At 41.0% G+C, this 15112-nt stretch overlaps 1 protein-coding gene across 3 annotated transcripts in view; it reads right to left on the bottom strand.

Moving 5' to 3' along the window:
* Positions 1 to 4738: 4738 nt before the first annotated feature.
* Positions 4739 to 15112, bottom strand: part of GOLIM4 (golgi integral membrane protein 4) — a 68643-nt gene continuing 58269 nt past the window's right edge. For 2 of the 3 annotated variants that reach the window (XM_008587392.1, XM_008587394.1), the window contains 7 exons: positions 14298 to 14618; positions 12217 to 12497; positions 11701 to 11783; positions 10093 to 10193; positions 7264 to 7431; positions 6865 to 6933; positions 4741 to 4791 (listed from right to left, as the gene is read on the bottom strand). In XM_008587392.1, the coding sequence (XP_008585614.1) occupies positions 4780 to 4791; positions 6865 to 6933; positions 7264 to 7431; positions 10093 to 10193; positions 11701 to 11783; positions 12217 to 12497; positions 14298 to 14618 (1035 nt within the window). In that variant the 3' untranslated portion in view covers positions 4741 to 4779. Of the gene's footprint in view, positions 4792 to 6864; positions 6934 to 7263; positions 7432 to 10092; positions 10194 to 11700; positions 11784 to 12216; positions 12498 to 14297; positions 14619 to 15112 lie in introns of all 3 variants that reach the window. The other variant, XM_008587393.1, reaches the window with a different exon arrangement.

Here is a 15112-nt window from a genome sequence, read left to right as displayed (position 1 = left end):
TAAGTAGTTTTCCTTTATGTACACTATTATTACTGTTCGATTAATTCCAATTATTTATCACAAAATGCAAATCAAAGAAAGCATCTGAATATTTTTGCTAAACAATCTCTATTTAACAATCACATCTCACAGAAATGGAGGGTAAACATTTTCTAACTCGTTAACTATTTTGTAAAACATATGTATGCCTAAAGGTTTAAGTCATCTGAATACATTTCAAGAAACTGCTACACATCAGTTAAGCATCATGTAGTGTCCTGATACCAGCAGAAAGCCTGATCTCTTCTAGGATCATGGTATAAGAGTAAGACCTGTTGAATGACACAAAAATTACATAATTTGGGGGTGTGGGTTGGAAGTGGCTGCCAAAAATCTGAGTAATGGGCAAGGGAAGGAAAGTTTACAGGTGTTATAATGAAGGAGAAACAAATTAAGTGCTGCCTCAAGGTGTCCAGTTCAGGTGAGACAAGAATGAACTGCAGCCTCCTAGGTGAGCTTCAGACAGAACTGGCCTGTCAGGACCCTACAAAGGTGACTTTGTGAACCTCTGCTATCAAGCCCAATGTCGGCTGGTCTCACAGCCTCCAAACTACATCGGTACCAAATAAATATATTTTGCAGACAGAGTCATAGAGGATCTTTTATATTCAGATTTACTAGTGGAGTAAGCTAAAGACACCCTTGTCTCACCTTATGGCTCTATGAGTCGCCCGTGACATCTCTTCTGCTCTTAGTCACAGAACCCTACAGTCACATGCCACCGGACATTGGAAGAAAAACAATGAAGCACTTATTTCAGACTATACAAAGGTCTGACTAATTCAAACGTCATTAAATAGCTGGAGTGTTGGGCCGGCCTGGTGGCGCACTGGATAGTGTGCCGCTTGGGAAGCGCGGCAGCGTTCATGCCCGAGGGTTTGGATCCCACATACAGACTGGTTCCCGCTCACTGGCTGAGCGAGGCGCGGGAGCAACACCGAGGGTTGCGATCCCGTTGCCGGTCCCGGTCCGGTACGGGGGCGACACTGAGGGTTGCGATCCGTTGCCGGACACGGAAAAAGACAAAAAAAATTTAAAAAATTTTTAAAAAATAAATAAAATAAATAAATAAATAAATAGCTGGAGTGTCTCTGTCAATTTCAATTAACAAAGACTTGTCTTCTATAACCTTAATAATAAAAAATATCATTTGTGAACACTAAACATGGGTTAGTTGATAATGGGAGAGAACTTCCCTGAGACCATGCAGTAAGGTGGAGAGAATATATAAATCAAGGGTTGGCAAACTTTTTCTGTAAAAGGCCAGATAGTAAATATTTGGGCCTTCTGGGCCATAAGGTCTCTGTCGCAACTACCCAACTCCAGTACTGTAGCACAAAAACAGCTACAGACAATATGTAAACGAATGGACACAACTGCATTCCAACACAATTTATTTATGAAATGGGAGGCAGCCTGTAGTTTGCCACCTCCTAACATATTCTATGCAGTCAGACCTGGGCTAAAACTTTGTCTCTGCAACTTTTCCAGCTATATAAACAATAAGGGCAACTTTTTATTTAGAAAATCAAGCACACACAAATAAAGAAATCATTCAATAAGCCCCTTACTGCTACCGCCAAGGTTCGAAAGTTCTCACAATATTGCCACATGTACATCATCCATCACCCATCACTTTTCTATTTTTTTTTTCACTGAATTATGCTTAAAAATTCTGGACATCATGTAATTTCACCTCCTACCTGTCACAGAATACATCTCTAAAAACAATGGACATCTTCTTATACAACCGTAATGCTATTATCACACCTCGTAAAGTTAATAATTCCACGGTATCATCCCATGTCTAGTCCACGCTTACATCTGATTGTCTTAATAATGTCTATTTACAGTTGGTTTGTTCCAAACAAAATCTAAACAAACGCCAGACATAACATGGATTTCACATCCCTCTTTTTTCCTACTGCTGTTGACTTGTCCCATAGAATGGTCCACATTCTGGATTTATCTGCTTCTTTACGGTATCACTTAACTCATTCCTCTACTCCCACATTTCCTGTAAATGGAAGTTAGCTTTAAGGTTTGAATAAATTCGGGCCCAACTTAAAAAGCAAGAGTACTTTAGAGATGCATTTTTCCCATTTTTATCCCCTCAACAGGCACATAATGTTTTTAGTGAGGCTAGGGATGGTCAGTGAGCTCAGACAGTGACAGCCTGATCCCTCCCCACGGTAAAGTTCCATGACCTCTGTTCATCTAATGATATCATCGATTGAGGATTTTTGCTTAAATCAACTGTTTTAATTAATGGTTATAAAAATGGTGACTTTCTAGTTCTGCCCTAGTGAATTCTTTCTGTATTCACTAATTTCTATAAAGAATTTGCCCATATCAACTATATAGTTACCAAGCCTGGTACACTTAATTATGGTAGCTTTTAAAAATCAGACTTAAGTGGGCTCTAATCATGATTCTAACAATAAATAACAAGCTGTGCAACCTTCAAAAATTTAACTAACCTCTCTGAGGGGGCAACACCGAGGGTTGCAGTCCCGTTGCCGGTCCCCGGTCCGGTACGGGGGCAACACTGAGGGTTGCGATCCATTGCCGGACACGGAAAAAGACAAAAGACAAAAAAAAAACACTTCCTTGAGAACAATGGACACCAGGTTAAGAATGTCTCTGGCTGGTGAGATAATTACCCTTTTATTAAATCTTTCTTCTCTACTCTTGGGATCTTTCTACATTAAGCACAATGTAGAAAACTTAGCTTGTTCACCATTTTAATATAATCTTAGTTGGAAGTCACTGATTTAAATTACTCTTTACTTTAGGGAACCCATGAATGAAAATTTGTAATTTTCCAAACATATAGAGAATAAACTCTTAGATACACATTATCATTCTAATAATATATTCTTAATGTTTGGGGTGATAGTAATTCAAACTTGTCTTAAAGGCATTAATGAAAAGGAATAAAATGATAAGGACTTTCTAAGTGATCTTTAAAATATGCTTAAACTAATAACTAGAAGCCAAATGTTATTCTTTAAAATAGAGACACACCAATTATGTCTTCCACATGTCCCCCTATTTAGTATCCTGCTAAAGCTGACATAACACTTTGTCAAAGATTTCCCAACACTGCTCCTCATTACTCATTTTTATCCACTGAAATCTAATGATTTAGGCATTTTTGAAATAAACCCTATATGATCAGGCAAAGTTTAGTCAATGGCCCAAACAAAATAAAACAGATTCGCTGAGTCTAAAATGAGTGTCCGGTAGCCACCCTGTCCCTGTATGTATTAACACCTTTCCTTTGCATGTGAAAGACATCATGAGGTGATCCAGGAGCCAGAAGGCTGAACTTAAGAATGCCAGGATCTGGGGCCGGCCCGGTAGCGCACTGCTACAGTGCGCCGCTTGGGAGTGTGGTGGCGCTCCCGCCGAGGGTTTGGATCCCACGTACAGACCGGTTCCCGCTCACTGGCTGAGCGAGGCGCGGGAGCAGCGCCGAGGGTTGCGATCCCGTTGCCGGTCCTGGTCCCGTACGGGCGTGACACTGAGGGTTGCGATCCGTTGCCGGACACGAAAAAAAACAAAAAAGAAGAAAAAAAAAAGAATGCCAGGATCCAAAGAGGTGGATGGAACGTGATAAAGGAAAGACCTTCCACAATGTTGGCTGTAGTGAGGGACACCACTGCTGGCTATGTTTTTTTTTTGACCAGTAAGGGGATCGCAACCCTCAGCACGGTGTTGTCTGCACCTCGCTCAGCCAGTGAGCACATCGCACCGGCCATCCCTATATAGGATCCGAACCCGGGGCCTCAGCGCTACCAGCGCTGCACTCTCCCGAGTAAGCCACGGGGCTGGCCCCTAAGTAATGTTTACTGGAAGAGTTTTTGCCAGTGGAAAGCTTCTTGGATGGTGGTTCACAAGCCAGCAGTCCAGTGCAGGTGTGTGTACATATTCTGCCACTGAAGGTGAACAAATAACCTTGTGCTTGGTCTCTCCTAAAGTGTTCAGATCAATCTGGTTTCAGTTACGTTGAGGAAATTAAGGCATTCTGGTTTTGCCAGCAGTCATTTAAATTATATATTTTTTGAATATTTAAATAAGTTTAAGGCATACAAAGCATTTTTTGGCAATACCATAACTTGTCTTGTTTGCTGCTAAGTAGATAAATGTAAGCAACAAGAGGAAGGGATCACAATACTCTAACAATCTCAAACAATAAACAAGAAATGCTTTTTAAAAACGATCATTTTTAAGTCTTACAAAGATAACACTCCTACATGAAGATAAAAGATGACAGGGATTAGTGCAAATTTCCTAAAATCACACTTGTTTGGGGTCCTCTGCTCTTAAGAGGTCAATTCTGTAAATCCAATGGACTGTAATTCTGAACAGGTATAGCCCTGGCTGGACGCAATTCCTCCCTAGCAGCAAATGGTGGCAGATGTAAGTCTGACTGAGGACTGCCAGGGAGGGGAACCAATGGCAGCAACAGGCTTTGCACCCCAGTGCTTAGTTGGGGAAGCTGGAAGACTGAGGTTTAATGGAGATTAAAAAAAAACAATGCACAGTTACACAGCATTGAATGGTTTTCAGAGCTGCTTCCACAAATGCTGTCTCATGTGCACATACACTTATAAACAATGCAATATATGTTTCCACATACTATGTTCTCCTTTTCTCATTTTGCTGCAGTTTGCTGAGATCTTCGTCTCTATCACTAGTGCTTAAATGGCATTTGGGAACCACTTTTCTCCCCTCTCACAGGAAGACCTGGCAAAGATGCAAAGAGGTGGAAAGATGCAATAATTAATCATCTCAAGAATGACCAAAAAAATACAGCACGACCTGAACAAGGGATGCTCAGGGGGCAGGAAAGTTACACCAGGAAGAGGAGAGGCACTGAGAGCTCACATGGCAACAGTTCTAAATGATGGGGGGTGGCAACCTGGAGTGAGAGGGGACTAGAAAGTGGGGACACAAACCCTGTCACAAGGAATTCTGGGCTGGGAACTAGGAAAAGAGAATTAGGATCTGGGGCCAGGTACAGCCAGAGGACAAAGCCCTGTCAGCTTGGCAGACCTGGAGCGGGAGGAGCATGCGGGAACAGCTGCTGAGGGGAGAGCTCACTGGGCCAGTGCAACCTGTGCCCTGTCACCATCTCTCCTTCCCTCTTGCCTCTCTGTTTCTCTTTTCTTTCTATCCTTGATCCCTTTCGGATCACAGGATTTCTCCCCTCCATGTTAACTGATCATATCATAAAAGTGAAAAAGAATCAGTAAATACTGATTAAAATTTTATGTTTACCCTTCTGAATTTTTAAACAGAAGCCAAGGTGAACCTTCTCTCTTAATCCCTCAAAGATTGCTGGTATCTGACATAATGAAACAAAGTAATATTAGTCTAGACACCCTGTTACAAGAGAAGCCTAGATGAACATCTTTTTCTTGCCAAATATCTTGATATTCAAGGCTGCTAGTTTCTCTAATGCTCTCTTTCTGATAAGACAGCTCAGGGTCTTGATTAAGATGAACAGCAGGAGAAAAGAGAGAATAAAAAGACCAAGCCAGTTTAGAATGCACATGACTAGAGATGTTGCCAGCGGCAGTAAAGAGCAACATCCTTGTCTGTTTTCCTGGTAACAGCACAAATGTCAGCAGTAGCTGTGAAAAGCTGACAAAAGCAGGAAGAACAGGAACACAGACCTGCTCAAGAGAACTGTGGACGTGGGTGCAGAGCACATGCTTTCTGAGCAGGACGTCCAGTGGTGGGGTATGTCTGTTCAACCTGCTAATGTCCATCCTTCCATGAGGCTCCCCTTAGGGACAAAGCCACACACATTTGCAAGACACCTGGCTAAGAAGGGCTCTGAACCAGGGCTTTAATTTGGGAACTACTTACTGGTCCATAGCGAGATTAAATATGGGTCTTGGCCTAATCCGTGTCTACACCCAAGCATTGGAGTTGTGCCCACAGTAGAGTGCTGTGAAAAAATGGCTATAACAAACAGCATTCACCAATTAATAATAGGAATGTGGCACCACGACAGATGCTATATAAACCTAATTAAAAATAATACACCAGAAGTTTACAATAAAAAGCAAACTAAAATGAAATATTAAGAAATTCCATTCAAATGTGTTTTATTCAACTGAGCTCCCGACATACTTTTTCTTCTCTTTGTTGTTAAATTTAATTAAGATACTGAATTCTTAAGAGGAAAGAGGCCAGAAATACAGATGTGGAATTTACAAAAATGTTGGGAGGGTGTTAAGTGGATTCTGAGAGATGCAATGGGGTATCCCTGTGAGGTCGGCACTAGGGAGATGTCTACAGAGAAAGTTTCAGGGGTTAGTCCAGACTCCTGCGATGTGCACAGTTTTGTTCTTCTCTTTTTTATGAGGGAAAGAGACAGGGGAAAATATTCTTACAAAAGATCACATAAATCTAAATCCACTGTTCCTGGAAAGCCAAATGTCTTCTCAATTCAAGATTTCTGGTCAGAACCAGAGAGATGGATTCTATTCCCTTTTCTTTGTTATCCTCTAACCAAATGTCTCCACTGTCATGGTCTAATTCCTTTTAAATCTCCCATTCTCATCTGCTTACGTCTTTCTGAACACCTCTATAGAAGGCATGTCAAAGTCAATACTGCTGAGGTTTGTTTAAGGTCAGTGGGCTCCACTGTCATGGTCTAATTCCTTTTAAATCTCCCATTCTCATCTGCTTACGTCTTTCTGAATACCTCTATAGAAGGCATGTCAAAGTCAATACTGCTGAGGTTTGTTTAAGGTCAGTGGGCTAGAGCAAGCCATCTGATCAGTCCCCTGCACTCAGTCTCACTACCTCCTCTTCTCCCTCCTCCTGGTACTGCTCGTCAACGTTATCCTCTTGTTGGTCTGGATTTCCCGCCATCTGTTGAAAGAAAAAGGGAGGTTCATGTTACCGTACATTGGAGTTGCCTTTTACAGTACTCTGGGACAAAGAAAAGACATGCCACCATGAAAAGTACACTTTCAATGCATCAGTGACCAGGAAATGATGAATGATCATTTCCAACACAAAGCCCAGGATGTCCATTACCCTCTCTCTCTGACAGCAGGCATAGCATTTCATATAATGGCCTAAAAATCACCAAAGCAGCAAACCTTCTGTCCATGTAGATTATGATTAACCTTTTACATAAACCAGGCATTTATTAAAATATTCAGGTTAAATCCACCCTTCACAGTGGCATCTGCTTACCACCAAATGTTCCTCCATTTCTGCATTCTCTTGCTTTTGATTAATTTGTTTCTGCTCTTCATTTTCATCTGGCAAATTTTCTTCTCTTACTTGCTCGGCTTCCTCAAATTCATCTTCGCCTTGATTATTAGGGTCATCTGCTGGGTTTATATCCTCTACAGCTGCCCTCTGTGAAATTTTAATGAAAAGCAACCACCACTTCAAAACTGAGGATCAAGTTTAATTTCATTTGAAAGGCCAGATACTGGCAAAAAAATGAAATTTTCCTTCACTGGATTGTTCAGATCTATCTTTGCCAAGATTCACAAGGATCAAGCATCCCACTGTCAAAAGATAAAACTCCTGCTTCATTTGTCAGTGATTGATGGATCAGAGTAAACCACAAATAGCAGTTCTTTTCTGCAAGTGATTCCAAAATAATCCTCGAAACTCTACTAACACAAATAATGTGAGCATAACTGAATAAACAACAAGAAAAATAGCTAATAAAAGTCAGAGGACCAAATAAGAGGGGAAAAAGTCAATATTAATTATTATGGGAGATTTAGATGGGCAAATAGTAAACTCCTTTTCACTGCTATGTTGATTTTTACACAAACTTGCCTTTGCAAGCAATTTTTAACATTTATGTAGGTGAAAAGTAGTTGAAGGGAATGAAGGTTCTCACCAGAAAGGATCCAAGAAGAGGACCTGAAAAGGAAACAAGACAAGAAAAGAGCTAACTCCAAAGTAAATGGCCAACTTCTAGTATGGATCAAATGAAAGTGAGAGATGTTGCACTGGCAAGAGACGAGAAAAGAAAGAACTGAGCTACCCAGTCTTTGGCAATATATTATGAAAAATAACTCCCCAGCCCATCCTCCAAATAGCTCTCAGTTACTGTGTTCAACAAATGCCCTTCATATTATTAACTTTAGAATTATTTCACTTTTCCAGTTAAGCCCCCAAAGGCCTTCCAAATAATGCATGTTCTCCTAAAGATCTAGATTTTAGAGTCCAAGATGCTCAGACATGGTGATTCTTGTTATGAGCTTCCCCGGTCACTCCCAGGTCATCAGCTGAACACTTACTAAAGCAGCAAATGCTTCCAAGAGACAGCAAAGCCACAGAGCAAGGTTTGGTTGCTATCAGTGCTCTCCAGACAACAACAGTGTCCTTCAATTCACTTAAGAGCCTTGAGCACATTCAAGAGCTGGCTGCAGCCCCTGCTGATCTATGATCTGCACATCCCTGGCCAACAGTTTCATTCAAGTGCAAGGGAAACTTCTGTTAGGAGTGGAGAGAGTAACAAATCATCACCTTCACACTAAACTTCTAGTTACTCCACATTCTCTTGTAATATGGATTTTCTGTTGGGTGTTATCAATAATTTTTGTGGAAATACAGGAGAAAATGTGACATTCTTTTCAGGAAAAGAGTGCCAAATACCTTTGGCAAAAGTTAATAAAAATGTACACACTAGCTCCAACTCCAACCAAGTAATAAGTCAAGGTTAACAGGCACAGATGTTACATCCAACTAAATAATTAGATGAGATGGAAAGAGGGACACAAGCGGGACTAACAATCTGTAATTAAAAGGAGGTGTGGTAGAAAGGCCAGTGTTTCCCAGTGGTTCCTCAGAACGAATAAACAGACGATAGAGAGTAAAGGATCGTATAGGTAAGTAATCGAAGCCTATAGCAGTTCCCAAACTTAAGTGACTAGAATACCTACTCTCTCCCTGCCCCTCTCCTCCCTTGCACGTTCATTTGTAGGCTTCTGCACACGTGCTTTCTCACTCTCTCAGATGCTCGCACTCTCTAGCTCCTGCTCTTTCCTAAAAACATTGCAGGGCCAGGTTCCCTGGAGCATACTTTTAGAAACAGTGATGCAGAGGATGGCAGGAAAAGGTGTCCTGCCACATCTCAGTGCAAGTGGAAAAGCCGTTTCCATCAAATGGGCTTTAGGCCTCCAGCAGAAAGACTTTCTCAGTGATTATCGAGGAAGCGCTTGGATCCTCCTCTCTGTCTCATGGAGCAATACAAACAGGGCCTACATGATAGCACAGACTGGATGTCATAAACCTGGTGGTTGACTTATTAGCCAAAGATGATAGGAGAGCTAACATAAGTTGTAAAAGTCATCTTCACATAACACAAGAACAGACTCACTCAACACCTGTTTGCCTCATTTGGAGGCAGGGCCAAGGCCTCAGACCACCCAGCTGAACGGGGGTCTTGGCTCTTTTTCAGTAAACACAAAGAACAATGCTGGCTATTAGGTGTCTACCTATTTATGTTCTAAATTTTCTATACCATCATGGTACCTGAGAAGCTCTTTTCATTTCTCAAACCACACACCCGTATCCATCTATTTATTAAAATAGTCACTGGACTGTTGGGAGATTACAGAGAGCCATATGACATACCTAAAGTCCTAGCAGACAGCTCGACATGCTCGAGAAAGGTTAATTTCCTTTCTCTGCTCCCCTCTCTAATTCCCCAACTCCCATGCTTGCCTCTCCCACATGCCCCCCATCTTTTAGAGTTATCCCATGCCTCTTAATTTTGCTTTTCTAGGTTTTAATTTTATTAACCTAAAAGTAGTCAGAGGAAACTCCTGTGAATTTTTTTTTCCCAGAGCAACCTTTAACGTGGTCTCATCTCACACATACACCACAGTTTACAGTTAAAAACATTGCTCATGTATAATTATGCAAAACCACCTTCCTTCGTGCTGATGAAATACCAGACGTATCCATGGCTGGGGTTAGTGTCAGGCAAACTTTCAAGTTTCCTTCCTGCTTTGTGAGTTTACATGTGTCAGGACCAAAAGAGAGGACACTTACATCTGCCTCAGATTCGGGCTCAGCCTCTTGGGGGCCTTGTTCGCGAGGCTCTTGTCTGTTACCTTCTGCTTCATCTTGGTGCTGGTTTTCTCTTTCATAGGCTGGCAAATCAAAGGAATTAAAATCAGCCAAAATAAATGTAATAGGATTCTTCCCTTTCAAATCAAAGAAAAGCCACCAGTTGGGTTTTCCTAGGGACCTTATACCCAATTTCTCCTGGACCACGGTTAATTCAACATAAAGTATATGTCTCAGCTTTTCTGGATAAAGCTATGTCCTTTTCCCAGACTGTGTTTCTAAAGAGATGGTATAGGTGAGTGATGCCAGCCAACCTTCTAAAACAAACATTATAACAGGGACTACAATTTTTCCCCTATTATGCAAGAAAACAACAATAATCAAAACACTGTCAATTTAAAAAAAAGCCTGGTTGACTAGACATTGCTGAAATAACCATCTAATTTTTAGCAATAGCTGAAGAAATAGCAAAGGTTCCAACAGAGGAAACTAATTATGTTTCAAGAAATAAAAGAAAGAACAACCTCATCCATGGAGCTCAAAAACTAATACAGCTCATCATGTGTTTTCTGCTATGGTAATGAGGAGGACTGCCTCGGACACAGATACAGCGCACATTTATACTCACGCAGACATTTACTTGCTGCTTACTGAGAAAATATTTAGATAAAGAGCACTGTAAGAGCTCACAAAGCGAAGAACACGTCACTTTTTACAATAAGTAAGATATAAGAGGAAAGGTTAGCCTGGAGAGTATTCTGCCCATAGAAAATAAAGATAGAGGGTAACTTACCATCAGGTTTCAAATGCATGATGGGATTTATTAAACAAAGAAGAGAACAAACTGTCCTCTGGCCTTACTGATAATAAAGGTTAGCCTGGAGAGTATTCTGCCCATAGAAAATAAAGATAGAGGGTAACTTACCATCAGGGTTCAAATGCATGATGGGATTTATTAAACAAAGAAGAGAACAAACTGTCCTCTGGCCTTACTGATAATAGAACCAAAAAGCTTGAAGTGCCACATGGGGGACATAAAGAAAACAATTTCTTGACTCTAAGGGCTACAAAATATCACAAAAGACTATTGAGGGAGTTTGTGTAATCACCTTCTTTAGACAAAGAGTCTAAAGGACACATAGCTAAGCATTAGTTGTGCCAGAGAACAGTTACCTTCTAGATCTATTATCACAGTAAACAATTTTTGATAAATTACAAACTGGTGCTTACCATAAATAAAAGCTACTATTGACTTAATTTGAAAAAAATTTAAGGCAGTGATGCAAAGACTTCCAATGTAAGGAGAAAACATACAAGCTTCCTAAAGCATATCAATCCTACGATAATTTGTCAGAAGTAACTATTTAGTATAAAAAAGCTTAAACTATGGGGAAAATGTTAGAGGGGAAAGTGACTATTTTAATCAATTTTCACTGCCACTGTACACTGTTTGGGAGGATTAAGAAAAATGCAACAACAGACACACGATTCACAAATCTGCTTTGGACTTAGGTGTGCATGTAGCTCACTGATATTATATAATATAAGCAAGTAATTTTATTAAAATATTTATCATCTAAGAAGTCTCACCACCTCCTTCCTCTTCTTGGATTCCCTGGTCCTCTGCTCCCTGGACAATATCATTATCCATAGCATCATAATGAGTTTGCTGCCTACAGGGTACATAAACATAAACACAGTGACACAAATTAAGTGGCACAGTTTGATACAGGTCATTTACCTTTAAAGATATTAATAAACAAGACTTTTCAACATTTTTGAAACAGCCATCAAAATTTTTCTAAAAACTTTTAGGTACCGATTAGGTGCCTATAAAATTTGAGATTCCAGATATGCTTTCAAAAGATATCTTAAAAAGATACAATTCTTTCACGATAAAATAAAGTTAGCACAAAACCTGCTGGGCAATTTTGAGGCTTAAACTATGGATTATTTTTTAGAGAATCAGTCATTTAATTCTCAAGTAGTTGGCTACAGGAACAATATGAGCCTCTCAACCTCATGGTTCACACACACACAAAGCTGTTTTCAACATGTTCATAAAAACCAGAGGAGGGGCTGTGGCTGTCAGGTAGGGGAAGCTACCGTAGCTGCTCCTGGTGCTGCTGCCGGCCTTCCTCGGGCTCAGCCTGCCTCTGCTGGGCCACCTCTCTCGCCAGAAGCAGCTGCTGCTGCTGCTGCTGCTGCTGTTGCTGTTGCTGCCGCTGCCGTAACAGGTGTCCCTGCAGCCTCTGCTGGTGCAAAGCTTCCTGGTGTTCTCGCAGCCGCTGCGCCTCCTCGGCCCGACTCAACGCCAGTCTCTGCTGTTCCAACTGCTCCTCATAAGGTGATCGGAATTTGGTAACTGGCTTGGCTGAAGGATACACCTGGGGGCAAAAACCAGTTGGTGCTGAGCAGGAGGAGCCAGCTCCTCTGGATCTTCCCTTCTTTTGTTTCTCATGACAAACATCAGGGGCAGGGTTGGTTTATTAACACCTATCTGTCAGGTGAACTGTGATTATACATCAAGCCGAAGCATTCCTATTTCCCAACTTTCTCTGAATCGCCCTTGGCTTCTTTTAGCAACTGATCTTCCTGATTTGCTGGCATTAAGGCAGATTTTCAAGGTGCTCCCTTCTCAAATGGAACACAGGGCACAACAGAAGAAATCAGTTTCAAACCATAATAGAATTTATATTCGCAAGGCTATGATATAAGCAGACACTTGGTAACCTCACCGTAATTGGGCAATTCGTGAGCTGAAGCTATGGCTGAAGTGAAGCTTTTTTCCATGAACAGTTAAAGACTGAGGGATGCTAATTAACTCTAGCAATGTACATACCAATCGCAGGCTGAGTACAGCCAAAAAAAAAAAAAAAACACAAAAAAAGTCAAATTTGGACTACGAGGGAAAAACAGAGAACAAATTTTCTTCAAAGAAACTAAGAATGGGTGAGAAGATATTACCTTCAGATTAAAGGGAAATCTGATACAGCAATTTCTAATACTCTGCTTCCCAATGTGCTACAGCCCCCTCCCCACCACCTCCCAACTGACATAAGCACACACAAATCTCACCAAAGGAAAGAGGGTAGAGAGGTGAAGGGAATTAAACCTACTGGAGAAGTACTTCCCCTAGAGGGGATGGACACAAGATTAAGAAAAGTTCGAGGCTAGTTCGAGGCTTAGCTCGAGGCTAAGTTCATGACTACCTAAGCCAGCAGCTAGAGGCCTCCTTACCTGTGCAGACTAAGGCTTCAAGCAGCCTGAAGTCTAGGAAAATCTGAGGCCAAACAAAGCTTCAGAGTTATAAATAAATAGAAGGTGATCAGCATCCATGTAAAGACCAGGTAACCTACTACTGGATATCAGGTTAGAGATACTAGAAGAAAAGTACTAGCTGTACTCAGTGTTGGTCGACTTTTAGTTCCTTTAAAGCATCATTTATAGGGCTGGCCAGTTAGCTCAGTTGGTTAGAACTGCTAACATCAAGGTTCAGGGTCCGATCCCTAAACCAGCCAGCAGCAAAAAAGGAAATTAAAATAAAAAATATCATTTCAATGGCTGTTTTTTAGGCAAGGGGAAAGTCTTACTTGTATGTGTGAGGGTTGTGCTCAGAAAGGGAGGCTGGGCATAAAATGTAAACATTCACCTAGTGTAATATCCCTAAGTGATAAAATCAGGGGTTTTTTTTGGTTTATTTTTGTAAAATCAACTTTTTGATAACAAAATAACCACCTTGATGGAGAATGTACAAAAGCCAACATACTAACGGTAAATGAACGGGGAGAAGCAGCCTCTTGATCACAGAAAATCAGACTTTTCTCCTCCTCAAGATGCTCAAGACTGGCCTCGAGCACTTACTAGGCAAGTGTCTAATGGGGCTGCCTATTCTACCCTGTAAAAGGGACGTGAGGATGAGTCTCTCCCTGGGCAGTATGACAAGGAGAAGACACACATACGCCAGCAGCTCTTTTTTCTTGTTGCCAATGATCTTTCTACATTATGGAAGTAGCTATGCAACTAACATGACAATAAAAAAACTTCAATATACTCACACAGTGTTAGTGAAATGACTCAAATTTTCATTTTAGAGACCGTGACGTATGGGGAGGCTTTTTGCTTTAACATCTAACACTAAAGCCACGTTCCCCACCCCAGCAGGCTTGAAGTGGGCGGCCTCGTACCTCGGCAGCAGCATGCCCTTCCAGAAGGTTGGCTTCCTCTTTTTGTTCCTGCTGTTCTTTCCACTCCTGATCCTGCTCCTCTGGTGATGGATCGTGCTCCTCCTCGAGGTGTTGGGCTTGCCCAACCTGCTCCATCTCCTCCTCTTCCAGGGCCTTTCTGTGCTCCTCTTCCACCTGATGCACTTCAGGCTCTCTGGGCTCCATTTCTTGCTGGTTTGGCTCTGTGGGAGCCTTCTTCTGGGTGGGAGGGTAAGGTTTTGTTTCTCCCGTTCTTCTAGGAACAGCTTCATGCTTCTGCCACACATCACTATTTCGAGACACCTAGGCCAAGCACATCACTGAAAATAACACTCTTTCAAAAGTAGTGAAATAATTTCTGTATTACCTTGTCTATGGGGCTACAACATAAGCAAAATCCTGGAGTCTAAAAATATATATAGTCCTGACTTAAACATATGGTTGCAATGAAGTCTCTAAATTCTCCTTGTTGTGTAATCTCACCTAAACAAAAGAGATGATAAGCAAAATCCATCTCAGAAAGAATACAGAAAATAACCTGGAAAGTAAAGACTACAAATAGCCACATCTCAGAAGTAAATCCTTCCCTCGAAAGCAATCTCATTCCTGTTTTCCCTTAGAATAAAAAGGGGGGAAAAAAAACAAAAAGAAAAACCTTCTAACTTGAAGTGATATAATGTTTACACAATTTCCTTCCATGTAAATTTTGTTTTCAATAAATAATTACATAAAAATAGAAGGACAAGATCATATTGAGGATGAGTTGAGTTTATTTATTAGTTTGGTTTACTAATAAA

Source organism: Galeopterus variegatus, unplaced genomic scaffold (assembly GCF_000696425.1).
Source record: "Galeopterus variegatus unplaced genomic scaffold, G_variegatus-3.0.2 Scaffold4364, whole genome shotgun sequence".
Taxonomy (NCBI): Eukaryota; Metazoa; Chordata; class Mammalia; order Dermoptera; family Cynocephalidae; genus Galeopterus; species Galeopterus variegatus.
The sequence above is the reverse complement of the archived record's forward strand: the minus strand, read 5'-3'. Positions and strand labels throughout refer to the sequence as shown.